Source organism: Schistocerca nitens, chromosome 1 (genome assembly GCF_023898315.1).
Source record: "Schistocerca nitens isolate TAMUIC-IGC-003100 chromosome 1, iqSchNite1.1, whole genome shotgun sequence".
NCBI lineage: Eukaryota > Metazoa > Arthropoda > Insecta > Orthoptera > Acrididae > Schistocerca > Schistocerca nitens.
This window is the reverse complement of record NC_064614.1, coordinates 1,233,180,939-1,233,203,042: the sequence shown is the minus strand read 5'-3', so window position 1 is coordinate 1,233,203,042 and position 22,104 is coordinate 1,233,180,939. Positions and strand designations below refer to the sequence as shown.

General features: G+C 49.9%; 1 protein-coding gene across 1 annotated transcript in view; it reads left to right on the top strand.

Annotated features, from left to right (window-relative positions):
- Positions 1–22,104, top strand: part of LOC126201522 (microtubule-associated protein futsch-like) — a 461,240-nt gene that overhangs the window by 176,706 nt on the left and 262,430 nt on the right. The window contains exons 4-5 of the mRNA XM_049936792.1: positions 213–10,253; positions 18,860–20,987. Coding sequence (XP_049792749.1) covers positions 213–10,253; positions 18,860–20,987 — 12,169 coding nt within the window. The remainder of the gene's footprint in view (positions 1–212; positions 10,254–18,859; positions 20,988–22,104) is intronic.

Here is a 22,104-nt window from a genome sequence, read left to right as displayed (position 1 = left end):
CTGGTAGCACCTCAAGGAAGTGGCTTGACGTCAGATACCCTAGGAACAATAGTTCCGTTAATATTGCTATTACTGGTGTGGAGTACGTGATCAAATTTATTTAACAATTCTTTTCAAAAGTCATAGAGCCCTAAATTAGCTGATTGGATCTTTGGTATGTCACGTTAAACAAAGAATAGCATCCTTTAAAGGAATCATTGTTTGTGCCACAGGTGAGCGCCTCCGACAACACGACGCACATCCCTCGGGGTGAAGGAGGCGCCATCGAGTCCGGCTCCCGGCTGATCCTGCGCGATGGCACCACCAGCGCTTTCGACTCAGTCAGCTTGGACGGCGACCTCGGCGCGCTGCCCGGAGGCACCGTGCTGGTCTCCTCCTCCAGCACCGCGGGCGGCGCTCGCTCCAGCAGCAAGTTCGCCACCTCCTCCTCGTCCGTGTCCAGCTCCTCCCAGATGAGCAGCAGCCAACGCCAGCAGGAGCAGTACCAGCAGAGCTTCCAGTCCTCCAGCTCGAGCTCCAAGCAGCAGGAGATGCGCTCCTCCTCCACCACGGAGTTCGTGTCCGGCGGCGAGGTGGTCTCTGTCGGCGACTCCAGCTTCTCGACCTCTGGCGACGTCCTGGAGAGCTCCACGTCCTCCTCGTCGACGGTGGTCCAGCAGGGCAGCAGCTCCAGCACCAGCAGCAAGAAGTTCAGTCAGCGCTTCCACAGCGACGACCTTGCCGGGGGAGACGTCAGCATCACTCTCCCGGCGGACAACGCCGCCCTGGTCACTGTGACCACGGGCCGCGACGTCATCCAGCGCATTCCGGCAGGGTCTTCCGCGGTCGATGTGAGCCTCACGGGTGGCACCACTGTCTCGAGTTCGCGCTCCACTACGGCTGAAGAAAGGGTGGCCTCGTCTACGACTTCCACGAGCAAAGTGGTCGAACAACGAATCATGAGCGAGCTGCACGATCTCGACTCCTTTCTGTCGACGCAGCACACTGGCGAATCGACCCCTGCGAGTCCCTACAGCGTAACCGAAATGCGCGACGGCGGCAGCTGGACCGTCGTCTCTTCGACTTCTGGCACGCAGCAAGATAACAGGAGGATCGTCACCAGCAGGGACGACACCAACTCCAGCGAGTTCGTCTTCCGTTCGGGACGGAACGTGAACGAGATTGACACGACCAGTACGCAGCAGACGGACACTGCGGTGAACAGAGACCAAATCTCCACGACAACTACGAAATCGCGCACTGCAGACGACAATCGAAACGAATCTTTCATCAACAAAGAGAAACTGACGACAGTGACCACCAGGCGAGACAATGTCGACGACGTGCGCAATGATTCTTTCATAGACCAGGAACGAGTTTCGTCAGTCAGGTCCAGAACTGATGTTGTGGATGAAACTGACCGTATGTCTACTGTTTCAGAGAAACTCATTTCAACTACAGTGGTGGAAGATACAGGTAACAAACATATTGTGAAGGAAATAACATCGATAATCGTCGAGGACACCGAAGAGATGAAACCAGCTCCAGAGAAGCCGTCTGCACGTGGAGATAAACCGTGCAAGCCGAGCGATGGCATTACCGACAGACCCTCAGCAACGAAAGAGACGCCTAGCGTGGACCGTCCGGCTCCGTCGCCAGAAACGACGAGACCGGAACAGAGGAAACCATCGTCGCAGGACACACCCACGACGAAAGAGCCCACAGACTACACGACCACATATCAACAGTCGTACACCAACAAGAGAATCAGCGTCGATGTGAGCCCCACACACGATGCCTTTGCGAGGTCTCTCAGGGCCTCACCAGAACGTGCGACTCCGGCGTCTTCTACAAGGTCGTCCAAGACTTCGCTCGACAGGTCTAGCCCTGCGCGCTTCACGAAGCACACGACATACCGCAATAGAACGAGTCTCGACCACAGCTTAGCGCACCACGTTAAAACCAGTGCGGATAAGACCATCAGACGCCCGTCTCCCACAAGGGAAAGCCCAGAGAAGATTACAAGAAGGACGACACCGACAAGGACGAGCCCTGAGAAGATGGCCGGTAGACGTTCTCCCACGAGAACTAGCACTGACAGGCTTACAGACAGGTTCTCACCTTCGCGAACCAGCCCCGACAAGACGGGAGCGAGACCGTCAGCACCTCGCCAGAGCCCAGAGAGGTTACTGAATGGCTCAGCACCCAGGACGAGTCCAGATAGGACTGCACCAACCAGACGGCCGTCGGACAAGACGCCAGGTTACATGGCCCCTATCGGCAGGAAAATTTCCGACAGAACCACTCCAGAAAAACATTCTCCCGCCAGAACTATACCAGAGAGAACACCAGGACACATGACTCCTGATGGGAAGATTCCATCAGACAGAACGAGTCCCGAAAAGTCTACTCCATCAAGAACATCTCCAGACAAAACACCAAGTTACATGGCACCACTGAACAGGACAACCACAGAGAAAACTACACGCAGACGATCATTTACTTCACCCACGAGAGATAGCCCAGAAAAGAGAAAGACCTCAACGACCTCACCTGAAAAGCCTACACAGAAGCCGGACAGAAGGGTCAGTTCTGGAGACAGACCGCGTGATGTAACATATTCTCCATCGAGGAAAACGTCTGATACTACCACTACCACAACGATCACAAGGGATACTACTGTGAAGAATGCAGTAACCAAGGATAAACGCAGGCTCTCGTCTGGACTGTCGCGTGCAGTTACCAAGAAACGTTCGTCAACTCCTGGCGCATCGCCACACACCAGTCCAACCAGAGATGGTGAGGTTCCCCACAAAGAACGGCAGAGCAGGCCGCGTTCTCGAGGCAGCTCACGCTCAGGGACCGATTCAGAGGTTACAGACGATGAAACAAAGACCACTGAAATTCCAGATGCCAGTGACAGTGAACCGCGCATTGACGACAGACCGGAATCCAAGAGAAAACCCCTCCCAACATCCACAGATGATGAGCCGCAAACTGACGACGATACACAGAAGATCTCAGATCGCAAAGCTCCACTTGACGACGATGAAAAACCTGAAAGTAGAAGAAAGTCGATTCCGGGGTCTACAAAAGATGAACCACACAAAGGTGATAAGCGAAAACCTGAGGCGAGAAAGCCAAGTGTTACAAAACCTAAAGACGATGAAGAGAGTCCTGATGACCGTCGACGACCACAGTCTGGCAAGAAAGCAGTTCCAGATGCGGGCGACGATCGTCCTGGAACTCGTCCACGCGAGGAACCTTCTCCAGAACGCACTACAAAAACAAGGCGTGGTGATATTAATGTAATTACCGATTTCCTCGATCAGGAGCGTCTTCAGTTATCAAAACCAGATGACAAACATCCTACGAGAGACCAGACAACTCGAGACATTCCAGACGATAAAAAGAAATATGGTGACACAGTAAACTTAATTGAAGCTGAAGCAGGGCGCCAACTGTCACCATCACTAAAAAAGAGACCTACAAATGAAGATTCTTCTCCTGAAAGGAAGGAGCCCATGAGAAGAACTCCAGGGGAAACAAAATCTCCACTGTCAACAGATGGTAGTCCGTCTAGCAGGACATCACCAGACCGTAAAAAACCAACAGCTGACGAAATATCACCGGGAAAGAGGCCTGATGCCCCCTCTGGAGAAGTAGTATCGCCTACAAAACGAAAGCCTGACGATGAGAAAGTGAAACCTGATGACACAAAAGGAACGAAAATTCCAGTGAGAGGATCTCCTGACAAGGAATCACCTTCACATGATAAAGGAACACCTAGAGAAAAATCACCAGAGTACAGCTCAGAAGGATCTGTGTCTAAGGAGCTACGACCGAAGAAGGATACTGGTCGAAGGTCTCCAACAGTGCCTGGAGACAAATCTGAATCGCCAGATTCGAGTCCTGAAAGACGTGGATTTTCACCAATAAAACGCTTCAGGACAACACCTTACGGCAAACTGACAAAACCTGGCACTATTCCTGGTACAGACGACCATGAACCAGTACCATATAATGAGGCTCCAGAAAATGAACCGAAAGAAACGCCGAGTTCCAGGAGAGAACCTATCAAACCTAGTAAGCCTATATCATCAAGACCAACTGATGAGCGAAAATCTGGCATACCAAAACCTACCCCATCTCCCATTGACAGCACAGATGTAAATGACCGATCTGTGTCGCCTTCGAAGGGAAGACCATCTGAAGAGCGACCATCTATGCTGCCAGTCAGTAAACCAGTACATGGACAGCCTAAAACAGGAAAGTCGCCAGCCACAACTCCCTTGGAAGAGAAGTTCCCGAAGGATGAAATTACCAGGTGGCCTGATGGTCAGAAACCTAAGGACAGATCACCTGACGCACAGAAAAAAGAAACAGAACGACCTCGACAATTACATCCGAGCGACTCGCCGAGGTCACTGAGCCCTGTTAAAGACAGCCCTTCGGTGCTTACCACTGATGACACGAGGGAAAAACTGAAACCTACAGACAGCGAACAGTCGCCTATTGATGGCCGTAGCCCCAGAAGCAGTCCAGAACGAAGCAGTCCAGAACGTGACTCGTATATAAAAGGACGCCCCACCTCACCAACGAAAAAACCTGGAAGAAGGACACAAGGAGGAGAGTCACCAGATAGAAGTCCAAGTTCAGAGAGCAGCCCAGAACGCAGAAGCCCTCAGAGGCAGCAGACAAAGTCAGGTTCAGATCGTTCGCCTGGAAGCAGTCCTGAACGACAGACAAAACCCAGAAAAGCACCTGAAACACCTCTGCAAAAGAAACCCTCAGATGATGTAACTAGGGGTTCACAGATAAAGAGGCCAACACCAGTAGCTGGCAGGCCCTCTTCAATACCGAGGACGAGCTCTGCACCACGCAGTGATTCGCCTTCTACTGACAGGAGAGTTCCTCGTAGACCACAGGACAAACAGGTTCCTTCTACCGTGAGACCTACGTCTGAGCCAGCGAGAAAACCGGAGAAACCGGGAAGCCGATTCCCACAGGCTCCAGACTTCAGCCACAGGCCAGCTACAACTGCCAGGCAGCCAAAGGCATCCCTACCATCTTCCAGGAGACCGGAAAGTGGAACTTCACCAGCGACGAGTCCTGCACGTAGACGACCCGAAAGACCCGAGTCTCCCACTGCCACAAAGAGGCGTCCGAAGACGTCTCCTACCACGTACTCCCCCTCATCCAGTCCTGAGAGATACCAGCCGAAAATGGCGCCTGTACATCCTCGGGACGACAGGCCGTCACAATACAGTCCAGAAAGGAAGACGCCAAAAGATAGCTCGCCTGCCACCAGGCGACCAGCCACTAAAGTCAGACCAACAGAAAAACCAACAGAAAGAGTTGCTCCAAAACCATCACCCAAGTTCGGTCCTCAAACTAGTCCTGAGCGACAACCAAAAAAACCAATCGTCAATGGATATGACAGAATAGCGAAGTCTCCATCTGGACCAAAGTACCCAGACGACAAGAAGCCACTGAAGCATAACGAAATTCCAACAAAAGAGCCAATGTCTACAAAACCAGGCAAGAAGCCACAACCGCGTCATGATAAAGACCAACCCAGGAAAACAGAAAAACCAGAACAGACGAGATACGCAGCAACAGCTAATTTCATAACACACCTTAGGGAATATGAAAATGATAAGGATGTTAAGAGACCAAAGCAGAGAAAACCGGATGACGAAGACGATAAATCAACCGACAGGTCGTCGACTGTTTCGAGTCCTGAAACAGTGAAAACAGCAACAGACACGCCAAATGATACTGGTGATTTGCATGTGACTTCATGTGACTTCATCGATCGTGAAGCTACTCACACAACCGCAACGAGGAAAAGGACCGAGATACATGTTCCTCACGTTACAGACGAACCATATTCTGACAATGATGATGACCTTAATGAAGATGCTCCAAGAAGACCTCGCGACCAAGACAAAACAGCGCCGAAAACTGCTTCAGTATCTATTACCATATCTTCAAATAAGTCTTTCGATAGACAGAGAACGTACGATAAGACAGATCGGCACGGAGATTACTACAGCGACGAATTTCCCGATGATTTTCCGGAAGAAAATCCACCTGATGAATTCCTTGTTGATGACTCTGACACTGACTTCTCTGAACCTACAAGGAGACCTAAAGGACGTAAACCTAACGACATAAGCAAAATCCAAGAAGAGGAGCCAGGTTTGAAGAAGCCTAAACAAGGCCGCCCTGCTGAGAAGCAGCCGACAACAAAGAAACCCGCAGATACTCATCTGGCACCTAAACGAACAAAACCATCTGCTGTGAAGCCAGCGGACTCGCGAAGGCCAACTGGAAGACCAGACGGGATGTCGCCTAGTAGCGCCCAGAGGCGACCAGATGCTCACAAACCAACAATCCAATCATCTACTAGACCTGAAAGACCAGCAAAGCGTATGCCCAGAGATGGTGACGACACGCGGCCTACACGAACAAATTACGAGAAAAACATTATTGTCAGATCCAGTTCTCCCGGCGATATCAAACCACACAGACCAACTACCAAAAAGGAAATCACTGTTTCCCGTGTTACAGATAACAGCCATTCAACCCGATTGACTTCTGTCAAGCAGCGAGTAACGGTGGCCTCTGCTACCACCAGAGTGACTGGCTCGAAGACAGCAAAGGTGACTACGACCATGGTCAAACAGATTGGCAAAAGACCTGTTCCTCAGGATGAGAATAACAGGCGGAAGCCTAAAACAGATCGTCCATCTATGACTACGGTCATGAATTTCAGAAATGCAACTGTGCCTAAAAAGACGGTACCTGCCAAGAAAGGCGCGACAAAACCAAAGAAAATGGTGAATGGTGTCAAACCTACAGATGAAACGACTACAGATGAAGAACCTGAAGCCCCTGAATTCATCACAGATGACGAGAAACACAGTATTCTCATGTACACAGAGGATGAAAGCGATATAAACGATGACGTTAGGCACAACGAACTGCATTACATATCGAAGATAGAGGAGACAACAACTCGAGAAGATCGTCTTATATCATCCACACAAGACAAATTCAGAGGTGACACACTTACCACTCTGGAGGTTCACCACCCCAAATCTTCCCGTGAATCTTCTCCAGAGTATATAAAGCGACCTTTGCCCGTCACTGATGATGAAGATGGGGGCAGGCCTCGTTTTGCTGACAAAATCAGCGAGCCAGAAGATGATGATGAAACTGCAAGGAGACCATCAAAGACAGTATTTCAGAAACCCATTTTGCAGCCTGAGCCTTTGGATGAAGAAATTACCGATGATGAAGATAAACGTGCCCCAGAGGTTCCAGGACAGCCTAGACAACCAGCAAAGACACCTTATCGCTCTGAAAAGGTGACTGATGTGAGGGAAGTGGAAACAGATGAAACCACAAACGTCAGTGTCGCTGACAGAGTGACTCAGTTCATAGAAAGCCAGAAAACAGCCACTTCACCTTACCAGCCCAAGCCTCAAGAACCAACGGACGATGAACCAAAAATTGATGACAGTCCAAGTTCAGTGAGTAAAGCAAAAGCTTTATTTGAAACTATAGCAAGTACACAGAAATCGCCTACTTCTCCAAGGCAGATCGATATTCTAAGCAGGCCATCAGTCTTTGAAGCTAGACGAGGTAGTCCACGAGTGACTCCGACAACAGACCAAAGTGGAACACCAAAATCGCCTGGCCGTCCAACAGAACCAAAGCGGGCAACATGGCCCCCTCAGAGGCCTCCTTCTGATAATGAAGAAGATTATCCTGAATCGCAAAAGCCTGGAAGAACTTTGCCAACAGGTGGCCAACCCAAAGATCTTGACCATCCAGTACAAGACAAAGAACCCAAGAAAGGAACATGGCCTAGAAGGAAGGAGCCATCTGATTTAGATGGTTATCCACCATCACAACAACCAGACAAGTCACGACCTGATGCTGAAAAGCCAGATGAGCCAGAGAGCCATCTCCATCGTCCTAAGGAACCCAAAAGAGCTACCTGGCCTCCTCAAAGGGTAGAAAGTGATAATGATGACGATGACATTCGTCCTTCACAAAAACCAGACAGGCCCTCTTCTCCTGTTACCCAGACACGTCCAAATGACCGTAAAAGTGGTACCTGGCCCTCTCAGAAGGAAGCAGACGAAATAGATGACGATCATCCTTCAGCACATCTGTCTGACAAGAGATCGCCTGACAGCAAGCGACCAACAGATGACAGTCGTTTGGTGCAGCCCAAGGAGCCGAAAAGAAGTACCTGGCCTCCTCAAAAAGAGCCATCTGACATGGACCGACCAAACGATAAACCTCAACCAGTGCAACCAAAAGAGACAAAGAGAGCTACGTGGCCTCCACAGAGACAACCATCTGATGTAGATGATAGCTATCAACCATCTCCACACCGACCAAAAGGCGATGGTCCTCAAACCAAGCGTCCAGATGACGACTATAGGAGGGAACAACCAAAAGAATCCAAGAAGACCACATGGCCACCACAAAAACAGCCTTCGGACGTTGAGGACGACTATACGCCTTCACGTAAGCCTTCTAGAACCTCGCCTGACAAGGAACAACCGAAGAGATTCGACGGAAAAAGACCAGAAGTGCCACAAGATGAGTACCCTAGTGATGAGGATTCTGAATACCCAGTTGGTTACAGAAGACCATCGAAAGATACTCCAACATACATTTCAGAATCTCCATATGATACATCACCAGCACGAAAAATTTCGAGGCCAATGGAAGAGCAACCTAGAGATGAACCAACAGTTAAACGGCCTACCGATTCGTATGTCACCACCACAAAGGTAGACTTAACACCAAAACAGAAACAACCATTACATCCATCTGACAAAGAGACATCGCCAGAAAGGAAACAGCCTGTACCTACTGACGAAAAGCCTCGAAAATTCTCGACAGATACTTACACAAAAAGCAAAACACCACAGCGGACCTCGTCGCCAGACGAAAGACACGTTGCTCCATCTAGAAAAGATAGTTCCCCAAGAAGACCACAGCCAGAGACATTCAGTACAGGAACGTATCCGAGGAAGAAGACACCACGTGAAAGCTCCCCAGAGGACCGAGTACCGTCGCCCACGCAGGGCAGGCGTCCTTCCGGCAAGGATGAGCCGGAGCGCTTTTCCACCGCTACTTTCCCAAAGAAAACAGCACCGAAAGACGAGGAGCCGTCGAGAAGAAGCCCACAGAGGGAACAGCCTCGCGGAATTTCAACCGATACGTTCACCAAGAAGAAATCACCTCGGGGAGAATCACCCGACCGCGAGACGTCACCACAGAGGAAATTTTCGACAGACACCTACACGAAAGATAAGTCGCCCAGGGACCGGAGGCCAGACGAGCGCGATAAGTCTCCGACGAGAAAGTATTCTTCTCCTACTAGAGATCGTCCACACGAGCAAACACCTGGAAGAAAGCCGTCGAGTGGGACATACCCAGAAAGTGACGGAACGTCACCGACGGCGAAGAGAGATTTTACCAGACCAAAACGTCCAGAAGACTCTCCAAAGGACACATCACCGACGAGAAGAGATACGACGATCGTGAGAGAGAGGCACGACGATTTCTCAAGTGCTACATACACAAAGAAGACATCGCGCGACGTCTACACTGAGGAGAGGGTGTCGCCCACTAGGAAGGAATCAGTACCGCGCCGCGAGTCTCCAGGCGAGGTCAGCCCGACGAGGGCGTCGCCTACGAGGAGAACAGCTCCTGATGACAGAGACCACCCGAAACGGCGCTCGCCCGAAAGGGCGCGATCGTCGCCCTCGGCACCACGCTCTTCGCCGACAGACTTCAGAGCGTCGCCCGAAAGAGGCCCCAGGACTTCCCCAACCAGACGGGAAGAGGACTACCCGAGGAGCAGGGAGTCCCCAGACAGGAACCGTTACTCGCCGGACAGGGCAGAGCGCTCGCCCGAACGGAAGGAACAGACTCCAGCTACCAAGTCCTCGCCAACTCGCAGGACCTCCGCGCCACGGGAACCTGCTGAGCCGGTCAGGAAGACGTCGACGCCCAAGGACCGGAAGGAGCCGACGCCTCAGCAGCCGGGTGGCAAGTTCGGCGTCGCACTGCGACAAGTCAAGGCCAAGACGACCACCGGCACCACCACCACCAGCGTCGCCACCACCACCACAACAGCGCAGACGCGACGTCGCAGCGGGGAGGTCCCTAGGCCCAAGGCTCCGGAGGATGAAGAGGACATTGAGCAGATCTTCGACATCGTAGTTCTCGAGAGAATGGTGAGTGTGGCGGAGTTTTAATGTCATCTTATTTCCACACTGTATGAAAATAGCCGCTAGCTAGAAAGAGAAGGAAGAGTTGCACACGCAGCACTTAAAAGCAGTAAATGATAATTAATTGAAACCCTCAGCTGCCGACAGGTGTTGTTGATATACCTCGATGGGAACAGCTGAAAATGTGTGCCCCGACTGGGACTCGAACCCGGGGCCTCCTGCTTATATGGCAGACGCTCTATCCATCTTTTTTTTTTTTTTTTTTAGGAAGGCCGTTCTTCTTCGGCTACATAAACAGAATAATAGGAAGTCGTCCCGTTACGACAAAGGATGCTCCATACTATAGCCCGCTGCGAATGTTTCGATGACTGTCTTCTCGTTGCTGTGTTGTTTCCGTTGTTTGTTCAATCTCATAAAAAAAAAGGAACTGGGAAGAGGTGCTATGGTTATCTTCTCATGTCATCGATAATCCAGCTGCGAGGCGGATTATGGAATGCGCTCCAAAGAAAATTAGAAAAATATTGCCTATATTTAGGGTTCTTGACGATCGCACAATGTCGTTCGTTGAGGTAATACCAAAAATCGGGTACTGTCTTGTCGCCATTACCGAAGAGGTAGTGAACAGCGTGGCCGCTGATCCACGTCACAGAGTTCGTTTTTGCTCTTGGGAAATAAATCTGATCGGGGAAAAGAAGTGATCGGGTAGTTATCCTGTCGGGAGTCGTGCGTGTGAGAAAAGCCAATATCGGACGCACCAAATACCAAACGTCCTTTGCCGACCCGCATTCGAAACGATGTTCATCCGTGTCAATCACTTGGCATGTGGCACACAAGGGTGAATCAGCTAGGTGGATGTGATGTAGGCGGGACTGGCACAACTGTTTCCCATTAACAGTTACGTACCATGCAGATTGCACGTCAGTATCAAGGGTGATGGCATTCACTGCCTGCCACACAGCGCGCCACTTTGTGTTGGGGTGTTTGCTTTCAATCACATTCGGCGTCCTGTTCATTTGCATGGCAGCATATACCGCCCTCGTCATCATCAAGCGTGTGGGTAGTAGTGCGGTGCGGATGTAGCTTAATTCAAGGAAGAACTGGCTAATGTAGAAGAAAGGTGCTGGGATGTCCGATATCATCACAGGGGGTGCGAGTGAGATTGGTCGTAAGGCTTCCAGTAAGAGACTTGTGAGGCACGTCGGACTTCGTCGCCACAGTTGCAGGTGACAGCTGACGAACAGGGCCTTCGCTCTGTTCTGAACATGACAAAGGCCTAAACCCCCTCTGATCCTCGGGAGGGTTAGGGACTCGTAACGAATCTTAAATAACATGCCCGTATTAACAAAGGATCCCAAAACCGCCAACATGCGGTGAGCCAGGGTAGGTGGTACGGGGAGTATCTGTGCAAAATGGGGGATACGTGACGCCAAATAGACGTTAGCATATCGTGTCCGTTGCAGGAGGTCTAGATGTCGCAGACGGTGGTCACTTATTCCTGCTCTCATCTGATTCAATAAACGCCTCTAGTTAAGGGCTGTTGAACGCTTCATGTCAGATGTGAAATCAATGCCAAGACAGCGGATTGTGTCACTGATTCTTAGCGGTGCGACACTCTCGTCGGGTAGGCCTCTGCCTATAGACAGGGCGTGTGATTTGTGGAGATTGAGATGGCTCCCCGATGCCGCGCCGTAGGTCGCCACCCACGCCAGTGCTGCACGAACTTCGTCATTATTGCGAAGAAGGAGTACCAGATCATCCGCATAGGCAGTGCAGCAAAAAGTGTGTCCACCAAGGGATATTCCAGTCAGGCGTTGTCGGAGGCCGCAGAGGAGTGGTTCCAAGACGAGGGCGTACAATATCGCCGAAAGAGGGCAGCCTTGTCGCACCGATCGCTGGATCTGTATCGGCGGCGTAAGACGGCCATTATATAACACCTTGGACGTCACGCCGCGTAGGAGACGCATCAGTACATTAACTATGACGTCCGGATACCCCATGTGTCGCAGTACCTCCATCAAAAATGTGTGGTCGACTCTGCCAAAGGCCTGGCTAAAGTCGAGTGAGGCCAAAACTCCTGGCAGTTGGCGAGCTGTGGCTAGCGCGATCATATCTCTATATCGGCACAATGCAGAGCGAATATTATGGTCACCACCTAACGATGCCTGGTCCTGCGACACAACACATCGTACTGATCGCTTTAGGCGTGCCGCCAGAAGCCGGGTGAAAATCTTCAAGTCACTGTTGAGTAAGGTCAAGGGCCGATAGTCACTGATCCTGGATCCGCTTCGTGGTTTGTGTATAGGCACAATCAGTCCTTCTAGGAAGGCCCCAGGTATCTGCGTCGTGGGAGACATAAGATCGCGGCAAATATCAGTCCATGCTGGTGCCAGCAATTGTTGATACGTCCGGTAAAATTCCAGAGGAAGGCCATCAGGTCCCGGGGACTTATGAGCAGCCCCAGCCTGTATTGCTTCAATGATTTCCTCTTCCGTTACATCTGCAGTCAAATCCGTCGCCGCTGTCGGAGAGATCGAGCCATAAGTGAGTTGAGAGACTTCGGCGATCACCTCTGGGGGATGTCGATGTTCCGAGTACAGCCTAGTGTAGTGAGCATGAAGGGCGTTTCCTATGTCGCGCTGGGTATCAAGGCGTCGTCCGTCTTCCGTCGTGATAGCTTGGATCAGTGTCCTGCGTCGGCGCCGTCGTTCTGCAATGACGTGGTACATAGACGGTTCCTCCTGGGCCACTCTGTCTTGAGTGCGCGCTCTGACGATCGCACCCTCAAGGTGGCAACGTGTTAATCCGATGATCTGTGCCTTGGCACGGTTCACCGTCACCTGCCGTGCAGGTGAGTACGGCAGTGTTGTACATTCCCTTAAGATGCTGTAGTAAAAGTCCATGGTATGTCTCTTCCATGCTGCAACATCTCGGCCGTAGCCTATCAAGGTCTTCCGGAGGGCTGGTTTGGCGCAGAGTAACCACCACGACAGTGTAGACCGGTAGGTACCACGCCGGCGGCTACAAGAGTCCCACGTGGTCTCTATAAGGCGGCGGCATTCCTGAGAAGCGAGGTGGGCGACGTTCAACTTCCAAAGACCACGGCTGTGCCACACCTTCTGGCGGCCGAGGGTAATAGCGCAGATGTAGGCCTCGTGGTCAGAAAAAGCTGTGGGCCAAACTTCGGCAGCTCTTGTCCCCACAGCTATGGAGCGCGAGATGTAAATCCGGTCGATGCGGCTGGAGGAATGGCTGGTGTAGTGAGTAAATCCGGGCCGATCGCCACAAACATGTTCCCACGAGTCCACCAATTGAAGATTATTTATAATTGTCGTAAGTTCTGCGCAGGGAGAATGATGTGGTAACTGATCCTTGGGTGCTTGGCTACAGTTAAAGTCCCCTCCCATTATCAAGGCGTCCTGACGGCCCATAAAGAGGGGCGTGATTGTATGAGCGAAAAAGGTGGATCGTTCGCGACGCCGACCAGATCCTGACGGTGCATAGATGTTAATAAGTTTGACTCCTTGGATAGTAAGAGCCATGCCTCTGGCGTCAGGGAGATATTCGACGTCTTCTGCGGATATACCTTCGCGGAGGAGGATCGCCACACCACTGCCATTGGCAGACGCATGTGAGACCCAAGTCGTGTAGCCATAGGGTCCCTTGAAGTCTGTGACATACACCTCTTGAAGGAGCGCAATGTCGATGTCTGCTGCGTTGAGCAGGTCCTGTAGCATCTTTAGTTTATGTCGGGCACGTATGTTGTTGATGTTAATCGTCGCTAGACGGTACGTTTGGTCAGCCAGGTCGGCAACTGGGTTGTGTAGGAGGCCAGGTGTGGGCGGCAGGGGCGGCCCCACAGAGGCTGACGATACAGCCGTAGTCACTGTTGTTGGTGGGTGCTGGGTACAGCCGCGGGAGCATCTCTGCCTTCGGCATCCTCCTGGTGCTGTGGCTCATCCTCGACATCATCCGCCCAAGAATCAGATGCAGCAATTGGTAACTGTTGATGAGTGCTGTCAGTAGAGCGCTCTCGCGCATGTTCAGTAGCAGAAGTGATGTTGTCAGACTGAGGCTCAGAAATTGTATCAGCCGTAGCATCGTGACGGGAAAGGTGAGTTGTGGTGGTAGAGTCCTGATTGTCGTCCGACGCCGGATGTTCGTCCGGGTCACACATCCGAAGCAGGCAATCATCGGATGGCGTATGGCGCCGTTTCTTGCGTTTTCGAGGGGACCGTTGTTTCCGGACATGTTGTTCTGAGTCAGAATGCGGGCGACAATCATCTGATGCGGTCTCCATTGGTAGGAAGGCAGAGGTCGGGACAATTTCCGTTTCTACTTCCATCTTCTCTTTAGGCTCGTCGTGGTGGCACAATTGATCACCGTCTTGAGGCAAGTCTGCCGATGACGTCGTAGAGGGGGATATGCTGTCCCCCACACTGTCATCGACCACTGACTGCAATAAGGTGTTTCGATCGTGGACAGGAACAGCTGTTGCGGTTGCAGCCGCTGCATACGTGATGGGGAGTGAAATAGGCGTCGCCGGGGATGGAACTTCACCAACCGGTGTCTGAGACAGTCGGCGTTGAATGCAGGCCGATCTGACATGTCCTTCCTGGCCACAGCCGGCGCAAGTACGCGGTTGTCCGTCGTACATGACAATGGCTCTGCAGCCGCCAATTACTAAATAGGATGGCACATGCTTCGCCAGTTCAATCTTAATTTGTCGCACTCCATTTAAGACGGGGTACGTTTCAAACGTTTGCCATTTTTCAGCCAAGTGGCTTAGCACGTTGCCGTACGGTTTGAAAGCTGTCATCACAACATCTGGCGGGACTTCGAATGGCAGCTCGAAGACCCTCAGAGTGCGAAGGCCTAATCCAGCGTGGTCGATCGTGACAGTTCCTATGTGACCATCAGAATGCTTGAATTTAAGTCCATGAGCGTGTCGACACACAACATCAGTGCACGCCTTTTCATTGATCATTTTTATGTAGACGACACTTTGTGTTATAGAAAAGTGGATCCCAATGATGTCTTGAGGTGCAATATGAAGTTCTTCCCGGATGAAACGTTCAATGTCAAGTGCTCGAGGTCTTGCATAGTCCGCTTGAAATGTGATCTTAATGGTGGACTTGCGATACGAGTGCGCCATGGCACTACCGAGACACGGACGCCTGACACTCGCCGCGGCGGAAGGTAAACAGTAAACACTCGCGCGCGCGGTGCGCTAGCAGGGGGACACAGGCACGACGACCTTGCCCCACCGCTGCTAACAGCGGACTGCGTCCATCTGAGCCACCGAGGACACAGATGAATAGCGCGACTGCAGGGGCTTATCCCTTGCACGCTTCCCGTGAGACCCACATTCCCAAATGTCCACAATCTACATACGTAATGTACCTAATAGATATCTGTCCATACACTCATTACTCACGCACACTAAGGTGTCGGATCCCGTACAACAGTTACTACCTTCATATACTTAAAAGCAGTACTCAGATTCTTGTTCCCCCCCCCCCCCCACTCGTTCAGTCACCTATCTTTTGACTGGTTTGAAGCTGCCATGCTTAACTATTTCGCACTATTTTCTTCACATCCATGCCATCACTTCAGAAAACATCCTCCTTTAAACATTGTTCTTCTTCTTTTCCTTCATCTTCTTCTTCCCTTTCATCACCCGCTATGGCTCCCACGATTCCTATTTCTTTCAAGGTCTTCCAATACTCCTTCGATCAAGTGGCTTATAGTTTCAACCTATTATTGTTATTCTGTTGCTTCCCGTTCTATTTAAATGATCCTGCCACTTGTTTCATCCATATTTTATTTTAACATTGATACTAAAATTTTTTATCTCTTCTCTGCCCACATTGTTTCTAAATTATCTATCTCGTTCTGCTATCAGTCACCTTTTCTTTCATACGTTGTTATGCTTCTAGAACGTTTTGCTCATCATTAATTGTTTTTTAATGCTTTCGTATGAAAACAGAAGTCACTGCAATAACCTAAAATTGAAGAAAGTGCACAAGTGCACTTCCCAGTCCCCCTCCCCATACGTGCAAACATACACACTCACACACACACACACACACACACACACACACACACAATGACAGTCTCACAGGTAGTGTCTGCCTCAAGATCATATTACAAGTAATTTGAAAATTACAAAATAGGTAATTTTAGATTATTTCAGTAACTTTTATTTTCAAACTCATGCAATAAAATACACCTTTTGATAATCGAAGCATGTTCTCAATGCATAACAATTTATTAAATAAAAATGTGTATAATTAACATATTTATATTTACGAAAAAATGGCAACTCTAATAAATTCTGTAAAATAAATGTTCCACAGTCCACTTCATCACAAATCTGTAGAGATGAAGTTATGAGGTTAGTTCAATGAATAATGGCCCACATTTTTTTCCGAGAACGTATTAATTCGTAAGAGTTACAATTTCTTTTATGCATACAATTTTTTCGCATTGTCACCATCACGGCCGGCCCCTGTGGCCGAGCGGTTCTAGGTGCTTCAGTCCGGAACCGCGCTGCTGCTACGGTCGCAGGTTCGAATCCTTCCTCGGGCATGGATGTCTGCCATGTCCTTAGGTTGGTTAGGTTTAAGTAGTTCTAAGTCTAGGGGACTGATGACCTCCGTGTTTAGAGCCATTTGAACCATTTGAAGAGGAGTACGCCTAGGTACATTTGTGTTTCCGTAGGTAACCGCAATCATTTTTACACGAAGGCATTGGCCGTCATGGCGGGAATAGAGCATTAAGAGTTTTGGCGATTACTTTTGAAGTAATAAACAGTTTAATTGCTTTTTCTCCATCTTTCTCGTTTTGATTTGACTGCCCCTTTCAGCACTAGCACTGAATTGTACACACTACGTATAATAACACGATGCCAACAAATAAACATCTGAAAGTCCGTAGCAGATTAAAACTGTGAGCTGTACCAGAATTCGAACCTGGGACCTGTGCCTTTCGCGGGCAAGTGCTCTTCCGACTGAGCTGACCAAGCACGGTACAGAATCCTCCCTTACAACTGTACTTCCGCCAGTACCTTGTCTCCTACATTCCAAACTTCAGAGAAGTTCTCCTACATACCTTGTGGGACTAGTAGCCCTGGCAGGAAAGATATTGCGGAGAAACGCCTACATCCATTTGAACCTGCTTAACTGACACCTCAGAATATTCCCTAGCAAACGGTCCCTCCTTTAAGTAAAATTAGGTTCAAATGGCTCTGAGCACTATGGGACTTTACTTCTGAGGTCATCAGTCGCCTAGAACTTAGAACTACTTAAACCTAACTAACCTAAGGACATCACACACACCCATGCCCGAGGCAGGATTCGAACCTGCGACCGTAGCAGTCCCGCGGTTCCGGACTGCAGCGCCAGAACCGCTAGACCACCGCGGCCGGCAAAGTACGAAAAAGCAAAGATGATGTTCTTTACAGGAAATGCTCAATATGTCCACCATCATTCCTCAACAATAGCTGTAGTCGAGGAATAATGTTGTGAACAGCACTGTAAAGCTTGTCCGGAGTCATGGTGAGGCATTGGCGTCGGATGTTGTCTTTCAGCATCCCTAGAGATGTCGGTCGATCACGATACACTTGCGACTTCAGGTAACCCCAAAGCCAATAATCGCACGGACTGAGGTCTGGGGACGTGGGAGGCCAAGCATGACGAAAGTGGCGGCTGAGCACGCGACCATCACCAAACGACGCGCGCAAGAGATCTTTCACGCGTCTAGCAATACTTTGTTTTTTTGTTTTTGTTTTTTTTTCCTTCTAATAAAACCCCATGTCATTCCAAGCATGTGTGTCAATTTTTACCTCTCTATCTACATTACTCAGTGGTTTATTAAGTTTTCAAATTATACTGACTTTTTGATCACCCGGTATATTACGTGTAAATATGTTTCTCTGTTTCTGAAAAACTTTGCTTGCTTTTGCAGGTCTGCATTTTGTATCCGTTTTGCCCATCGCCACATACTTTGCTGCCCAAATAGTAAAACTCGTTTACCGCTTTTAGTGCCTCATTTCCTAACCTAATTCCTTCAGTATCATCCGATTTAATTCCGCTGCACTCAGTTACCGTTGTCTTACTTTTGACTGTGTTCATCATTTAATTTTTTTTCAAACACTCTCCATTCCATTTGAGTAATCTTCCAACTCTCTTGCCAATTCTGAGACTAGAGTTCTAATTTCTCTCCATTGATATTTAAATCACTTTTAAAATTTCTCCTAGGTTTTGTTTACTGCATGCTCAATTTACAGACTATAAAAGGGCATTTGCAACGATTCGGTTTCACTTCCTTCGCAATTACTGCTTCCCCCTTATGTCCTTTGACTCTTATGACTCAAGTCTATGGTTTTTTATGTCTTCAACTGCACTAATCGTAATGGCTTTATGACACTTTCATCTGTTCTAGTGGCAAAAGGGCACGGACGGTAATTATGAAGATTACGTCCTATTTGTTTATTTCTCAGATTTTTAAGCTGCCTTTATCCACAGTTCTGGAACCTGTAACTTCATAGATCCTGGTAAGGTGAACTTGGCTCACTGGATTTTGTCATTTAACTTGGGTGTTCTGGTTCGCAGCTGGAGGTCGCCGTGGCCTACGACATCCGACGGCGCCTCCGTGCTCAGATCCGAATCGTGCGCCGCATGATGTCCGAGTCGAGCACGACCACCACCACGACGATCAAGACGACTCGCACGCTGCGGCGAGAGGATAAGCTCCATCCTCAGGATTCAGAGCCGGAACACGATTTGGAACCGGAGCCCACGAGCGAAAGTGACGCAGAGACTGATCGGCGCCGACCCGTCGAGCCGGACCGCAGGAGACCCTCCAGAGTAGAGGAGAAGCCGTCGGGCAGGCAGCCCTCCACACAGGAGGAGGAGTGGCCAGCTGGCAGGAGGCCATCCAGGCCGGACGAGAAGCCGACGGCCAGGCGACCGTCGTCACAGGATCTGGAACGCCCGGAGGCGAAGCGTCCGGAAGGAAGGCGCCCGTCAGGGCAGGACTACGAGCGTCCAGAGGGACGACGCCCCGCACCACAGGACACTGGCCGTCCCGAGGGAAGGCGTCCATCCTCGCAGGATTTCGACCGTCCAGAAGGGCGACGTCCTTCGTCACAAGACTACAGCCACCCAGAAGAAAGGCGACCGTCGACACAGGACCACGTGCGTCCTGAGGGGCGAAGACCGTCGTCTCAGGGTTACGAACGTCCAGATGACGTGCGGCCAGAATCGCCAACTGGACACAAACGACCCGAAGGCAGACGCCCTTCCACGCAGAAAGACTACGACAGTCCAGACCACAGGCGACCCTCACCAGAGAGACAGCAGGCTCCTCACGGTGACCGAGAAAAGCCGTACGGGAGGACTCCGTCGAAAGACATACTCCGACCTGTCGGTAAGGTTCCTCAGGAGTACGGACCGACTGAAAAAGGAAAGGGCCCACGTGACATAGATAGGCCGTACGGTAAAATCCCCTCTCAGGACATTCTGAGACCCACTTCGCAAAGTCCGAAGCGTCCGGAGGAACGGCGACCGACTTCCCGAGATTACGACCGACCTGAAGACAGGCGACCGGAGTCACCTGCCCGGGACGAACAGCCGGACGACACTTATCCATCCACGCAGCAGGACTACGACCGTCCAACGTACAGGCGTCCGTCACCTGAGAGGCAGCAGGCCCCACATGACGATCGGGATAAACCTTATGGTAGGACACCATCGCGAGATGTACTCCAGCCCGTAGGGAGAACACCTCAGGAAGATTCGCCAACTGACAAAGAAAAGAGGCCGTACGGAAAAATACCATCCCAGGAGATACTCAAACCCACTGGACAGCGCCCATACCAACCTTTAAGGACGAGCACGCCAAAGACACCTCGAGAAGACGAATCCAAACCTTATGGTAGGATTCCATCCAAAGATATATTGCGCCCAGTCTCGCAGAGACCTCAAGAGGCAAAACCGTTCTCGCCCAGAGAACCTGAGAAAGAGAGCCCTTACAGATCGACTGCAAGGGTTCCACATGATGAGGAAACCAAGCCCTATGGCAGAGTACCATCTCAAGACGTTCTTAGACCAACTTCTCAGAGACCGCAGGATGACACTCCAACTCCCAGGACACCTGGGGAGGAACACACTAAACCATACAGAAGAGGACCATCCCAGGAGATACTGCGACCAGTGTCTCAGAGACCAAAGGAGCCAGAATCTCACACTGACTCTCCACGGGACAGTGACAGTACTAGACCCTACGAAAGGACTCCGTCCAGGGATATACTAAAACCTACGCCAGAGAGACCTCAGGACGCTAAGACAGTACCAAGAGAACCAGAGCGCAAGCCTTCCAGAGATTCTCCAATCGAAAGTGACAAGAAGCCCTACGGTCGAATACCGTCGAAGGATATCTTGAAACCGGTGTCGCAGCGGACGCCAGAGGGCAAACCCTTCTCCCCGAAGGATACTCCGGACTACAGGACTGGAGCAAAGGTGCCTCGTGAAGATGAGACGAGGCCGTACGGGCGGGCACCTTCCAAGGACGTGCTGCGACCTAAGGAGCTGCAGGACTCACCACGGCTGGCAACGCGCGACGATGGCCCTTCACCAGTCGACGACGTCTGCAGGCCATCCAGGGACGGACAGAGGCCAGCCGAGTTTGACAGGAAGCCTTCGAGGACAGAAATTACCGTCGAGCTGAAGCCATCTCCTGGTAAGTCCAAGCGAAGCTCTAACTTCAATAAGGAACGAGTCGCATAAGACGTAACATACCTTTTATTTCCTCAGTGGTGCAAAATATAGAAACGAGGTTTTCAGCAAAAGACAGCACTGAGTTTCGATACATTGTTGTGTCAAGGCCTTTACAGTCAAGTACGGGGCGAGCTGGTACTGGGCCTGAGGGAATTGCAGTTGGGAATATTTTGGAATGGGATTTCCAGCGCCATCATTTGTCTTACAATCTAGAGAAACCTCTCTAATACCTTGGCCAGAATCGGCGTATTGTAATTTAATTCTAGGATAATATGTCCTAGACAAAAATATAAAATCTCAGTTTTTGTGTGTCTACAGAGTAAAATTGTTGACAGGCATGCTCAGACGAGAGTTGTTCATAATACAGGATGAGTTGCGTAAGACATAACATCGCTTTTATTTCCTTGCTAGTGTAAGATGTCAAAACAATGTTATTCGAATATGACAGTACATAAATGACCATGTAATTTTCTTACTTAATTAATACTTTTAACTACTGTATCAGTCGATATAATGAAGGAAGTATCGTTCCTTAGATGGACCAGTATAGTTTTGTTGGCTCCATCGTCTCAGACCGGATTGGAGGACTTAATCGTATACAAGTAGGTTGTTGTTACCAACGCTTTTCAGTATTTATCCTAATAAACAAACGGACAAACGTCAGAAAAAGAAAGAGAAATATTAGAGGATAAAGACAACAAACAGAGTCGGTTGAACTGCAGAAAGAACTACAACTTACTATCAAGAAGATCATAAAACTGAGAATAGAGGCTGTAATAAGGATAAATATAAGCAAGACCAAAGAAGAATCGTTACTTAATTAAGTCAGCCACTTCACCCACTGACACCTTAATTTTCATACTGTTTATTCATGCCTATTCATTATCTTAGTCTGTGTTTAATTTTGATGCATATTAGAGTTCAAAAAATTTTCTTCTGAGTATATCTTTGCTTTACCATGTGCTGTGTGCTGCAGACATGTCATAACAGTTCTTTTATACGAAAAAGATACACCCGATCCTTTCTCTTTGAGTGAACTAGATTTTAGACAGATCAATAATGTCGAACTCAATGAAGAT